A 15,200-nucleotide genomic window follows, 5' to 3' on the forward strand; every position below is an offset into this window, starting at 1 on the left:
CACTGTATAGGGCTTTAAAGTTCATATCCAGCACTTTGAGTTGCACCTGGAAACATAGCGGCAGCCAGTGATCTGTTCTAGCAAGGGAATTGTCTGTTCCCCATAACAAGCCCTGGTCAACAATCTGGCTGCAGTTTTCTTTAGCTAGCTGAAGTTTCTGAACACTATTCAAAGGCAGCCCCAGGTAGAGCATGTTGCAGTAATTAAAAAAGGATGTAACTAAGGCGTGTTGTCACTGTGGCCAAATCAGATGTCTCAAGGAAATGGGTGCAGCTGGTATAGTAGCTTTATCAGTGCAAATGCACTCCTGGGCATCCACGTTCAGGGCTGAGTCCAGGAGCATGCCCAAACTGCAAACCTGTGTCTTCAGGGGAAGTGTTACCCCATCCAGCAAAAACTGAATCACCATTCCCTGTTCTGCCTTCTGACTGACCAAGAGCACCTGTGTCTTGTCTGGAATAAATTTCAGTCTGTTCACCCTCATCCAGTCCATTATTGATGACAGATACTGGTTTAGAACTGAAACAGCTTCCTTGGATTTAGGTGGAAAGGAGAATCAGAATCAGAGAATTGTAGAGTTGTAAGGGACTCCCGAGGGTCATATAGTCCAAGTCCCTGCAATGCAAGAATCTCAACTACAGTATCCATGACAGAGGGTGGGTGTCATCACCTTAACCCTGAAACTCTGGACAACTCCTCCAGAGGTTTCATGTACATGTTAAATAGGATGGGGGACAGAATAGAACTTTGAGGGACCCCACAGGACAACCGCTAGGGCATCAAACAGGAGTTCTCCAGCACCACCTTCTGGGTTCGTCCCTCCAGGAAGAAACAGTCACTGTAAAACAGTGCCTCCAAGTCCCATATCAGCAAGTCTGCCCAGAAGCATACCACCAAGGAAACCCACCAAGAGGTCCAGCTGAACCAACAGGGACAAACACACCATGTCTCATTCCTGGCATAAGTCATCCACCAGAACATCCAAAGCAGACAGACTAGTTCTCTTTGTGATATTTGTCAAATCGTTCTAAGAGGGCTCTTAATATATTTCCTGGTCTCTTTTGGTATCTGTTTCGAATATTTTCAAGGGCAATCTTTGTCTGTTAAAAGAAAAGAAAAAGAAAAGACATGAAATTATTTTCAATATTTGGAAGAACGGTATTCACAGGTAGCAATATCATTACAGTCGTACTTTGGATCCCGAATGCCTTGCGACTCGAACGTTTTGGCTCCCAAATGCTGCAATCTGGAAATGAGTGTTCTGGTTTGTGAATATTCTTTGGAACCCGAATGTCTGATGGGGCTTCCACGGCTACCTCTTGAGTGCAGGAAGCTCCTGCAGCCAATCGGAAGCTGTACCTTGGTTGTTGAACGTTTTCAGAAGTCGAACGGACTTCCGGAACGCATTCTGTTCGACAACCAAGGTATGACTGTAATGGAAAAGGAAGAATTTTTCTGCATAAGAACAAGAAATAAAATCACCTTCGGCTGCAGAAGCATCAGTGGTATCCAGTTAAGGTGGAGTAGACCCAATAAAAATTGATGGACTCTGAGTATTACTTAAATGCAGTTGACTTCTGTAGTAATGAAGTATGTTTGTTCAGTGGGCACTATGCTGTGCAAACACACAAGTGTATATGCAACCCAATGCATTGGTACCTGGGGTTAAGAACTTAATTCATTCTGGAGGTCCGTTCTTAACCTGAAACTGTTCTTAATCTGAGGTACCACTTTAGCTAATGGGGCCTCCTTACTGCTGCTGTGCCGTCGCCGCACGATTTCTGTTCTCATCCTGAAGCTAAGTTCTTAACCCGAGGTACTATTTCTGGGTTAGCGGAGTCTGTAACCTGAAGCATCTGTAACCCAAGGTACCACTGTATATATGTGTGTGCATTTGCCATACTTTATAGTGCAATGTCATTTTTTTTCTACAGGAGTGGGGATCCTATAGCCTGCTGGCCAATCCTGGCCATGAGGGGGTCCAGTTTGCCTATGGGTGATGTCAACTGACTGGCAAGGGTTCAATCCTGCTGGATGCCATCTCACCAATATGCTTTCTGTAGGGAATGAGCTGATGAAGCAGGCCCCTCCTTTTCACCCTGCAGGTCAACTTTGGCAGGTGGGCAAGACTCTTCACCTATCAGTCACCTGCTGTCATCATCATGTAACCCTACCCACCTGTGCAAGTTGTCCCAATGGGTGGGGAAAGATAATGATCTGGTTCCCTAGAAGCGGCAAATGGATTTGCATATGAAATTGTTATTTGTAAAGCAGTCCTGAGGAGCACAATCTCTGTCTAAGCAGAAATGTAGATAAAAGTTATGTAATTACAGATTGTGGGTCCATTTAGTCAGTTATAGAACTCTTTGGGTTAGCTAGCTTTTGCTTAGTGTCAATAACTTAAATAAAAAAGAGAGGCTGAATGACAAACATGCATAAAATATGTAAAATGAATACCAGTTTTGGTCTTATATAAGCAGTAACTTCATATGCAGAAAATGATTCAAAACTGAATTGTGGTTTGCACAAGAAACCAATATATGTGGACAGTTTTCTGAGTGTAGAGGTAACTTACTTTTTCAGCCAGCTCCTTAGCAGTGATATCCGGATCATATGGGATGGGTTCTCCAATATATGTGCGGAATTTGACTGGAAACCCTCCATAAATGGGAAGGATAAATATCCGAGTCTTCTCATACAGCCACTTCAGTAGTGCTGCATTTGAAAGAGAAAAACATTTTGAGAGAGAAAATGAATTCCCACAGATGTGGAAATCTTTATGTATATAAGCTACTTTGCCAAACCACGCCTTAGCTCAAACATGCAGGCTTCTCACCGCAGCTTTGATCTTTTTGATCTTGCTCAGTGTGTGGCATCAGCTAAACCAAGGTTTGGCTTAGCGAGTGGTCTGAGTCTGGGGTTGAGGATATGCCTTCTCCTTAACCATGACCTGTAGCCAATATTTGTTACTGGCTACAGATTGTGATTAAGAAGGAGATCGCTTAAGCACAGTCCTAGGTTCAGCCGGCACCCTAAGCCACACAGTGTCTTAAGGGCCACATCACACAGAACTAAGCAAAAACAACCTCTAAGCTCAGCTCTACCATTAGGCCGAGTAATGCAGTTGCCTCAGGTGGCAGACATGGTGGGGATGCATTTGCTCTCCCAGATATTCTGCTTGAGCACTTCCATCATTCTCATCCTCCTGAACCAGTGCCCTAACAATGGCAATGCTAGTGGTTGGGCTGAGCTGGCTGGCTGGCTATCTTGCCTAGTTGCTTCCTTCCAATGTGCCACTGGCAGTGCTATTGTAAACGGCTCCTGACTAAGCAAGCAAGCAAGCAAGCAAGCAAGCAAGCACACATGTAGCCAGCTCAGGCCATACACTCCAGTAAACACTGTGCATGTATCGCCTTGCTCATGAAACACCTGCAGATGTCACAGTGCAGCTCTGTGAGTGGGCAGAATTCAGGCACCATGCAGAGCTGCAGATGAGTGTTGACAAGGGGTGAAGGATGCAGCTGTGTACACCTGCAGCCAGCCCAGGAACCTCTAAACTAAGTCACTTTGGGTTGCCCTGAGCAAGATAAAACTACCAACAAATTAAATAAATAATAATAAGCTAGTCTGATGTCCTCAGGTGCAGTGGAGGACACGCCAAGTAAGATTTGACTGACAGTCCAGTAGGATTCTGTGCAAGACCAAAGGGATGGAATCATAATCTTGCCTCTCGCTTCAGCTAACAAAGTGCCTTGGGTCAGCCCTGGCAATCTCCACTGACCAAAAGCTTTCCTGAACGCTTTTCATCGGTTGCTGTGTGTCAGCTGCTAGCTACTTCAGCTTACCACTGATTCATGATGGACAGTAAGCATTGTCCTAGGTGGTCTTTAGAGTGAACCTATTCAAACTCTACTTCCTAATGAAACTCAGAAGCAGCATACATCAGATATACATAGATTTCATGAATGGGATATGTTGCCAATTCATGAGGACGATAAAGTACATTGCAGAAGTTACATTAAGGGTGACAATGATATATAGAAAGGAACATAAAAAGTGTAACTCACATATTTTCCCATATGTTCTGTATCCTTCTCGAAGATTTTGTGTAAACATAGGAATGATGGGCTTTCAAAAAAGGAAAGGAAAGATAAAAACTAAACATTTTAACTGGCTCCCAGACTTTAAAATTTTAAAATTATAAGACCCTCCCCAGCCCTGCTGGCCCAGAAAAAGTAGTCTCAACATATTTTTGACTGCAAGAAGCCCAGTTTTAGACTTTGGCTTAGTAAGCAGTGATAAATCCATGAAAATAAGTGCTCAGAAACTGAACAGTTGGCAAAAAGAACCACATATTGTATATCTTTAAAAAAAACACCTGTCAACAAAATATTCAGTTTTTTAAAAACCTAGTACAACTTAGTTGAACACTTTATCTTTGTAGTGGCAAAAATGTGTTAAAGCCCAGCTGTAAAAACACTTTTTGCTACTATTTAGAAATGAATGGTGTACTCACTGCTCACTGGAAGCCAACCATGTATTTCAGTCTCCGTGTCTGTAAAATTTGTACCATATTTCTTCAGTACAAGTGTGTTTTAATACCAACTGACTGCACACAATCAACAATACTGTGGGCAATGTATAATTACTACAAATAGGCTACTTACCACTTTGGCCTGTAAAGCCACATGTGCAAAACCTGTACGTTTACCCCACACCAGGTTGTAGTTCTCATCACTAAAGTTTCCTTCTCTAAGTCCACCAGGTGCAATCCCCAATAAATGGCCCTTCTTCAGAATTTTCACACATTCATCTTTATTGCCTTCTAGGCAAACACATAAATCAAGAACTGGTCTGACACCTGAAAAATACACCCAGAACAAATCACATTTTTATCAGTATTATTTATAGTATAGATAGATATTATACAGTTTCCAGTGATGTGGCCCCAATTAAGTCTGCTTGGCAGTCTTTCAAAGTATGATAATTAGGATGTGTAGACTTTGCAGACATTTATTCCATTCTCTCAAGTTTTCTGAAAAGTCAAAACAGGGAAGGTATAGCCCTATGGTAGGCAATCTTTCTGACGTATATTGTTTAACTGAAATATAAGTATGAGAGAGTAACACTCTGGTACATGCTACAATGCAAATGTATCCACCAAATTCTTATAGTGTAATCCTATACAACTATACTCATCACATGTAATGGCACATGTATCTAAATAAGCGTTGTATGTGTCCAGAACAGCAAGGTTATAAATTGCTGCCCTACCAAGTCAAAATGCTACCAGCCACCACCGGGTCTAACATACTACAGTGGAACCTTGATTTTCGAGCATCTTGGAAGCCGAATGATTTGGAACCTGAACGCCAAAACCCCGGAAGTGAATGCTTCCATTTTTGAACGTACCTCGGAAGTCAAACGGCTTCCGAGGTAAGTTTCTCCATTTTCTCTTTTTTTAAAAAAATAATATTTATTACTTTTAAACCTTACAAAAGAAAGAAGAAAAAGAAAAGAAAAAATAATATAGTAAAAATATTATAAAAAGTAATAATATTTATTACTTTTAAACCTTACAAAAGAAAGAAGAAAAAGAAAAGAAAAAAAAGAAAAAGAAAAAGAAAGAAAAAACAATACATTGCAATATACACAATGCAACATTAACACATTAAACTAAACAAAACAGAACAAAAACAGTTTAAAAACATACATCATACCATTTCAATGTCTTATCCTTCATTCCCTTGTTTCCTCGACCTCCTCTCACCTCCCTTTTTGTATTCCAATTCTATTAATTGTTTCAGCAATTCCTTTCCATCTTTCTCTATTTTCTGTCTTATAATTATCTTGACTTATTTTAACCTTATTTTCCATTAATACTATAATACTTATTTATGCTTAACTCTTTATAACATTTCTACTAAAGCCATATAATTTCATTCCAACATTTTTCTAACACTCATTAATTTTACAATATTTCTATAAATAAACTTTAAACTTTTTCCAATCTTCTTCCACCGTCTCTTCTCCCTGGTCTCAGATTCTGCCAGTCATTTCCGTCAATTCCATATAGTCCATCAACCTGGTGATCTTCTGTCCGAGGCTCTTAACTCTTTTCCAAGTCCCTTCTGCATGTCTTCTTCATATTTATACATGCACTTTACTTTGTCTTCTGCTGATCTTGTTCTTAATTTCCTTCCTTTGATGCTGAAGAGTAGATCTCGGGGAAGCTCCGACCTAGCAATGTTTTTATTCCTTCTCGACAGGTCAGCCAAATCTCCATAGTTAAAACTAAAATCCAAAAGATATTTCAGGACGTGTTTCAAAATTTCTCCAAATCTGAAGGTCCCCACAACTCCAATCTCCTCCTGACCCAGGTCCAGGTCCCAAAGGTCAGTAAATCCCTGCATGAGGGGATCTATCCAACTTTCCTTCTCCAGTCCAAGCAGGGCTCCAATCCTCAAAATCTGACTTTCTCTGAATTCACTCATAGAAGGCAACAACTTATAATCATCAAATTGCCTCTGTAAAATTGGGGCTCTCTCCCTCTCCACTTGTATTACTTTAGGTTCAGCAATAACAACTTTCTCCCTCACATTCTCCACAGTTTGCCATATCAAAATAGATTCCTGTGTCGATTCCTGAATAGTTTCTGTATAAATATTCACTTTTTGTCCAAAATTAGTCACTTTTTGACCCCAATTGTCAATTTTAATAGTCATCACGTCCATCTTCTTGAGGAGCTGTTCCAATGAATCACTTATCTTACAAAATGCAGTCACTAAGGCTTCTTCTGTTGACATTCTTAAACAATCCAAGGTCAATCCCTGGTTCTCACAATTTTTTATCTTGCAGCTGGAAATCCCCCCAGATCAACTCCTATAACAGCTTCAAAGGCTCCCTCTAGAGGGAAACAATTTCTATTTGTATCAATCCTTTTAGGCACAGTTCAAGCAATAAAATTTGTTTCAATTTTCAGTTACTTTTACTCCTTTTTAAACGCAGAAGGAGACAATGGAAACAATGTATTTCTCTTATTTAACTAGCTGTCAACAACAATGAACTTTCCCAAAACGTCGGTCTTGCTAGCAGCCCGTTTCCAGGTTCAGAGCGGTGGTAATTTGACTTTCTTCCCTCTCTCCTGCAGGCTTACACGATCCAAAATTTCCCCCCTCTTCTCCTGCTTCCAAGGGGGGTTTAATGATTTTAGCCGATGGAAGTTTAATCCTTTACAGAGGACTTTCCAAGACTTTAGCTTACAAGCTCTTTGCTTCAATCTATTTACAAAAGTGGAAGGCAGATTTCCTGTTTAGAGCCTCCCCGTTTCGGTGCCAAATTAAGACGTTTAAGAATCCAATTTTCCGTTCTACTCACGGGTAGTTGTTTAGAATCAAATTGTCCACAGGAAAAAGTCAGCGCTCTCCGGCAACAGCAATGCGGCTTCACTCCGTGAAAAAAGCAATCAATTCGAAGCACCGCGCCGCTCACCCCACGTCGCTCCGGATCCCCGAAACCGGGTCTCCCTGCGAGTAGGGGAGGTGCAAAAGGTGCCAGCCGAATCCCACGTTCAGAGGCTTCTCCCACCTGTGATTTTAGTGGGTCTCCACCTTTGCTGTGGCGGCCAGACCCTAATTTCCACGGAGCGAATTCCTCCCGATCAGAGGAATTCCGCCATTGCCGGAGGCGCCAACCCGGAACCGCCCATTGCACCTTGGTTGTCAAACGTTTCAGAAGTTGAATGGTCTTCCGGAATGTGTTACATTCAACAACCGAGGTACCACTGTATTTGCGAATTAGAGTTGACCATTGTCTGCCCTAACAACACTTTATTGTATCCTTTCAGTGGAAGCTCATACTTTGGATTTGGAAGTCTTCTAGGGCGGAAATGATATTACAGAGTCAGCAGATAGATATTCTTTATGACGCATCACAGTATTAGAGTCATTTTCAATATTCTAATTCTAAATATAAAGTAAAAGTATTTTACCTGGTAGTAGATACAACCCATTATCAGCTACACTGTAGATGTGTCTTCCAGTCAGTGTATATAATCTCGCTACAAAGAAGATATAATCCACAACAAAAGCTCCATGATAATAAACAATTACCCCTGGTCCTTCTGGTATATGCTCTATGCCAATAACTTCATAACCTGAAAACAGCACAAAATGCAACAGATTACTATTGCTATCTTACATGTTAGCAACTTGTCCCAGGGGATTTGTGGAGGAAAAATAGAGGCCACTAGCCACCTAGAAAAATGTTTCTGCCATCACACTTATACACTGCCTTTTGCTACGATCCCTGCCACATCTCCAAAATGTCCACCAATTTTGCCACATGTGAATGATATTGCAAAATGGAGTGAAGTGGGGGGTTTTGGTGCAGCTTTAAGAAGAACTGAGTTTTAGGATCAGATTATATGGCTCATCTTTTCATATGCTATGTTGTCCTGCAGCTCTTTCTATGTGATGGCCCCAGGTTTGTTACCTACAACACCTTTACTGAAAATCAGATTCCCTTCTTTCATGATATTCCCTGAAATGTTCAGGGCTGAGCGGCCTTGCAGCAGTCTGCCTGTGTGCTGAGGTATTTGTCAAGGAAGCCTCCTTCCACCAGAAGAAGCTGAAGCAAATGGAAACTTCAGAGAGTACATTTACTTGTGGAATACCCTTATCAGGAAGGTTCATCTGGCCCCCCGTTTATTGTAATTTAATCACAGGTATGGACTTATTCATTTTGTCAGGCTTATAAAAACCTTTTCAAGCCGAGGTTTCTTTTTTCTGCTGATGATATTGACCCCAGAGTTCCTGGTTGCACAGTGAAAATATTCATGCTCTTGCTTCAGAGTTAATCCTGAAGCTCAGTTTTCTGAAGTGAAGTGGTTTATAGCATTCAGTGGTTACTGGTGCCTGTTTGAACTGCTAAAGCGGAAGGCAGAGAGGTCAAGAGTGCCCCTATGCTCCATGGTAACGCTGGGGCTAAGAAAGAAGAAGCTGGCAGCTTGTGCCACCCTCTGGACTAGATATAAGTAAGAAGGTAGGAAAATGTGGGCTGGCTGATGGCATACTAAGGCTGCTGGGACAGAGCCTCATTTGACTGATAACATTGTCACTATTGTTATTTAAGGAAATACTTGCTTACCATGCCATATCTTTCCAATTATATCCAAAGCACTTGAAAGCCACCTTCTTGGTGTGACCCATGCTTCAGTAGAAGTGTCTTGAACTATGTTATTCATTTTCTTGTAAATATAGAGAAGAAAGCTAAGAATGTACATCATGCAAAACATGGAGATATATATTGCCTGTGACAGCATTAAAAGCATTAATAGCAGTCCGAAAATGTAACCCATGTAGCTTGCATTTTCTCCCAGGTATCCGAAACCAATCCAGTTTTTCAGCACATGAGTAAACCAAGCCACATTTTCTTGCCCTGAAACATCTGGTGTGATAGCAACGATTTCATCCACTGTAATGAAATAAATAAAAACAAATGATTATTTTTACTCCAAAGTGATGTTGCTTCTTCACTTTTCTCGTAGAAAAAAACAGAAGACAGTTTATCACTTTGAAGATTTGAAGATATGAGTAAGTTAAGTTACTTTGGAATATGCAGAGAATATACAAAATAAATTTAAGGAGCCACAGAATGAGGGGGAAGGAAGTCCAGTTTTAAAATGTTAAAATGATTGTAAAATTATTGAAATATATAAAATTGAAAATCACAAAAAACTGATTTGACCCTCTTAAACAACAAATCCTCTTCCTCCCCAAATCAGATTTTTTTTTTGCAATACAGAAAGTGACAGGGAAGTGCACTGGACGTGTGGGAAAGCAATTGCTTGACACAACATAATATAACCTCCCTGCAAACAAATCAGGATGAAGGCCCAATGAACAGGTCATCTGTAAATGCCCTCATACTTACTTGAAAATCTGACTGTCACTTGCCTACGTCTCACTCGGAAAGAAGCACCAATTCCTTCTGAACTTCTCACCTAACTGCTGCCCACATAATGAAACTTCCTGCATGCAAGGGCGGAAATCACCTTAGTAGGGTGTGTCACCCCAGTTCAAAACCACACCAGCTTAGTTGGAGGTGTGGATGTACCTATTCTTTAAGCTAGCACAGCAACTGCAGGACACATTTTCTTACACGTCACTGCATTGTGCAATGATGGGTTACAGCAGTGTTTCTCATTCATCCCTGAAACACGGCTCATATCCAGACTTCCTTTTGCACTGCACTTTACAAGCATAGGTCTGTGCTTTCTGGGTCCGGGTCTGAATGGTTCCCCACCCCACCCACAGATTGTTGTTTGTCCCTCCCCCCAGTCACTGCTGAAGCAGCTGCTTCAATAGATTGCTTCCTAAAGTTGTTTCAACATCTCTCCTCACCATGATCCTTAATTGGTGTGTGTGTATTACATTCAATAAAGCAGATGAGAGCTTTTTAAAAATGTAGACTCAGTGCAATTTTACAATAACACCCCCACCCCAATGTAACAACTATGCTACTAAAATTCCAAAGAATGGTCTGAAGGCACAAGGCCACTATTTGGTGGGACCAACATCCATCAAAGCATCACTGCGCACCTTAGGACACCACGACTTCAAAGGGGAAAGAAGTGGGCCAACCTCGGGGCCGCTAGGGGCGCCTTGGAAGATGGCTGACAATACCATCTCTCCGGCTCACACGAGATAATATAGGGGCTGATTATGGGAGTACATCAGCCTCCCGGATTCTTTCCAGGGGATGGGAAGATGCAGCCTCGTCCGCGGTTGCCCATATATCACCCCCGAGTTCGAAAGAAGGAGGGGGTGGGGGCACTGGACGGAAAGCCCTCGAGTGAGCTTTGGATCTCCCTGATGCTAGTTGCATTACTTAAGATTAACAATTGGATTTAAAAAGTAAATGCACATGTTTCGAGCCAAGGAAAGGGTATTTTAGCTGCTAATTAATCCAGCCACTGAGAAGTCAAGAGGGACGGGAATGGACTGAACAGAAGTTTACCTCTAAGAATCACAGCTATGTCGGTATGTTGAAACGGAACGGAAAGGGGGGGGGAAAGCTTCTTCTTTTATTTATGATACTGCCTAACAACCCCTCCCCTAGAAGAACCGTCACACGACTGACAGCAAGTGAGAATGGAAAATAACTGTGTGGAATAAACTGTGTGGAAATAAAAATATTAATTAAAGGCTTTGCTTTTTGGAAGATATGGAAAGAAAATGAAAGGCTATCCGGTGACGCAGTCCTTAATCGGGATCCGCCATTATGAGACAGACTAAGTTGTGAGATTGATAGTCAGAGGGGGAGGTGAGCCATTGCTTTGTTATTATGTTTGGATCGTGTGTTTGAATTGGCAAACCCTCCACTGGAAAGACTGATTTATGGTGCAACTGCTCTGGGAAAATTAATGAGCAGACGCTTAGACTTTATTACATTGGAACAGACTAAAATGGTGCCTGCTGCTCGAGCAGGACTGTTGGATCAGCGTGTTGTGATTTAAGGAGAGCCTTACAAAGTTCACACAGAAAAATAACAATGTTTGGTTTAGCTCGCCTGCGGAAACAACTCAGAGGTTATTAAGAAGAAAAATGATAACAACAAGAAGACTGGAAGATGGGATTTGTGAACATCAAAAGCAGCAGAAATATGAGATGACTGGACCCTTACTGAGCTCGAAATATGGGAACCCCCAACAAAATTTAAAATTTGGCAAAATATTCGGACTACACAGTATGTATTGGTATAATTTGGAATAATTAATGTGATATGATTGGATTGTTAAATGGAAAACTTAATGAAAATTATTATAAAAAAAGAAGAAGTGGGCCAACCTGACTGGAAGAATCAGCGACCAGAAAGAGCAGGAGTATCAAGAAGATTGGAAGAAATTCAAAGAATACTTAGCCATACCAGAATCTGGTTGTGCAATGCCTCAGAATTCCACCAGTGGGGTGGAGCCTCTCTCTGATTGGCTACCAAGACAGCAAGCCAAAAGTGGAGCAGCACTTTGGGAGAGAGAATAAAAGGAGCAGTTTCTGACAGAGAGTTCACATAGAGATAGGGTTTAGTTTGAGAGGCAGAGCGGGTGATGGCTTAAGGGAGAGAGTTGGAAAGAGAGACAGTTGGTTCTGGGTAGAAACATCCACTTTGAGGAAAATATCTAAAGCTAGAGAAAGGAGTTTCTGAGCTTAATGAGAAGGATAGTGTATAGCGTCCTGTGAGAGTATTAAGCCAAAGGTCCAGGAGGCTGAGGCAGTGCCAGGAGGTCACAATCTACTTGAGTTTCATCTCAGTCAGGAGGGGAGAGGTCTTCTAGAAAGAGAAGACTCCCAAACCAGTTCAGAGTGGTGTTGTGTTCCCCTGGGTTTTAAGATGACAGATTGTAAACAGGCTAAAGTTTTCATACAACTGGTTTTCACACACACACACACACACACACCTGACCCCTGTTCACGGACGGACAAATAACACAACTGCTAGCACATTTGCAAAGCTTAGCAGGGTCTGGTATGGTTTCCAGTTTGATGGGGGTCTGTGTACTCAGTTTCCTTGGGGTTCCTTCCAACTCTACAAATCTATGAAACACAAACTTTTTACTTACGTTCCTGATAAGCCTAAATTGCCTTTACATCAGTTACTTCTCTGTGGGACCAGCAGAAGTCTTGTCTGGTGTGCTTTTTCATCAGCTAATTTTCACCCCTCTTGTGATGCATCCCTTTATGTAATATTTAAAGAGATTCTGATGGGTGTATAATCTCTATGAAGATTCTGGAAGAGATATATACAGCCTTTAACTAGATAGTTACAGCCTGTCATTTGCAATAAAACATGCAGTGTGGGGTGACATGTATAACAAGCATACTTGTATGGATAATGGATCAGATAAAGTCAGTTTTTGGATAATGGATCAGATAAAGTCAGTGTTTGCTGAAGTATCAAAGGAAGTAATTGTGAGAAGTATGTTATATCCCTTTGCTGATAGCTCCCTTCTATTTTTATTATTTTTATTTTTTTTATTTTTTATTAAGGATTTTCTTGTTTTACAGAAGTGTAGTGCCTCGTATTTTTTTTTTCCTTCTTCTTCCATGTAACATTTTTACAAATCCGTTTCATTTGTTGAGGCATTAGGGGGAGAAGAAAACAGAAAGAAAAAAGAAAGGGTGGGGGGTGGGGAGAGGGAGGATGGATGGGGGTGGGGTCGGGTGGCGGTCTTTCTATTATGTTTAATGTGCACAAGTCAGGGAACAAGCTACTTACACCATCCACCTTCAAGTAAGGTACAATATGTTCTTGAGATAGGATCTTCTTGCTTAATATTGCTTCTGCTGACTTGTGTACAATCAGCTTGCCCTGTGTAGTCACCCCTTTGTAGACCTTAAGGAAAGAAGCCTTTACAGTGCATGATGTTTTGGCCAGGGCCTCCAAGGCACATGCGTATGAATAGGGTGAGAGGGATGGTGGGGGGAATGGTGAGCAGAAGGCTGGAAGTATCCTGGGGTGCACTACAAAGGGCCTCTTTCTGGGGATGTGATGTGGAATAACAAGTCTGCTGCCAGGTATGAGGAAATGCTGTTTGCCTCCACCTCCAGGAACCAAAACCAGATAGCACTGGCCCTAGAAATCCTTTCCATTTTGGTAACCAGTGACCATGCCACAAGACTACTGCATTTTTATCTCCTGAAAAGTCTTTGGAACTAGTGTTATTTTTCTAGGAAAAGAGGTGCCGGAACCATAGCTGTCAACTTACAGATTTGAAAATAAGGGACCAGCAGCCAAAATAAGGGACCTGCAGCCTCACCTGTTCCAGGCACTCCAGTCTTCCTGTCCTCCTGCAGTCTGGTCAAACTCATGCTGGGTAGCTTTGAGAACACTGTCCAACCAACTTTGTAACCAGAGGTTCAACTGAATAGAATCTGAATCACATGCACCACAAGGCCTATGCAGCATCAACTTAAGATGGCTTCCCGGCCTGGCTTTGCACTGCAAAGTTTGCAGCAGCACGTGCAACAAAATGGCGTCCAGCATTCAAAAACCCCCTCAGCTTGCATTTAGCCAAACACAAGGCATGCAAGCTCCACCGCCCAGTCTTTCTTAGACTTCTTATTGGGTGAGCAACACAGCCAAGCAACACAGTTGGAGCCTCCCTCCTCCCTGGCTGGCAGGGAGGGAGGGAGAGGAGCTGCTTCCTTTGAAAACTAAGGGACATCATTTAAGGGACATCCATCAATAAGGGACAGCAGCGGGACATGGCGCAGGAATAAGGGACTGTCCCTTCAAATAAGGGACACTTGACAGCTATGGCCAGAACTCACCATGTACACCTCCTTCTTTCTCTTAGAATAACAATGGCATCCACCTGAGAGGTGCTGGAACTGAGTTCCAGTGATTTCCCCCTGGAAAAAAGCCCTGCAGAAAACCCAATTAGCTTTATATAGTTGGGGGGGGGGGAGAGAGAGAGAGAGAGAGAGAGAGAGAGAGAGAGAGACTGTGCAGAGGGTGAACGGAGCCCTGGAGGCACATGGCTTGGTTCTGCTGGTGGCAGTGACCAAGCACTCTTTTGGCTCGGTGTCTCAGCTGCCTCTCGGCCTCTCACTGCCTCAGTCGTCTTCAGCTGCTCCTTGCAGTGGAGGCTGGAGAGGACTGCTAGCACCACCTTGCACAGATGCAGCAAGTTTGGGGCTTGGGGAGCAGTGGCCCCTCCCCCCAGGCACCTTCCTTCCTTGCCCTCCCTCCCTCTCAGCCAGGCAGTGCACAGGTGGCAGTGGCAATGTCTGGGGGTGTGGGGCATGCTGACGGGCACCCATGCTGGCAGAGCTCAGGGCTGCCCTCGTGTGCCCTGCCATTGCCAGCCAGCCATGGCCCCCCGTTGCTGTGGAGTGTGGAGCATGGCCAAGGCACATGGCACCAGGGTGCACACTGGGGAAGAGAGAGCAGCTGGCTTGGATTGCAATACCCATAATGTAGTTTTTTGTTTTTCTTTCAACAGACCAAGACTGCAATTGAAAATCTTCGGGATAGACACCAGAAACAGCCTGGAAATATATCAGGAGCTCTTTTAGAACGATTTGATAAGCGTTACAAAGCTAACTAGTCCGTATAAAACAATTGTCATGTTTATGATCATGTGTCTGTAATAGAAAACTTTAATAATTACGTAATTAAAGCTAAGTTAACATGCACAG

General features: G+C 42.5%; 1 protein-coding gene across 1 annotated transcript; it reads right to left on the reverse strand.

Annotated features, from left to right (window-relative positions):
• Positions 1–546: 546 nt before the first annotated feature.
• On the reverse strand, positions 547–9,997 carry LOC309348849 (DGAT1/2-independent enzyme synthesizing storage lipids-like). Its single transcript, XM_081874629.1, has 7 exons — positions 9,934–9,997; positions 9,148–9,474; positions 7,991–8,155; positions 4,668–4,861; positions 4,068–4,128; positions 2,576–2,715; positions 547–1,100 (listed from the first exon to the last, which is right to left on the reverse strand). Coding segments are annotated over exons 1-7 (993 nt in total). The 5' UTR covers positions 9,935–9,997; the 3' UTR covers positions 547–995.
• Positions 9,998–15,200: the final 5,203 nt, after the last annotated feature.

The sequence above is a fragment of the Podarcis erhardii genome (assembly GCF_964252035.2).
Source record: "Podarcis erhardii genome assembly, chromosome: 8".
Lineage (NCBI taxonomy): Eukaryota > Metazoa > Chordata > Lepidosauria > Squamata > Lacertidae > Podarcis > Podarcis erhardii.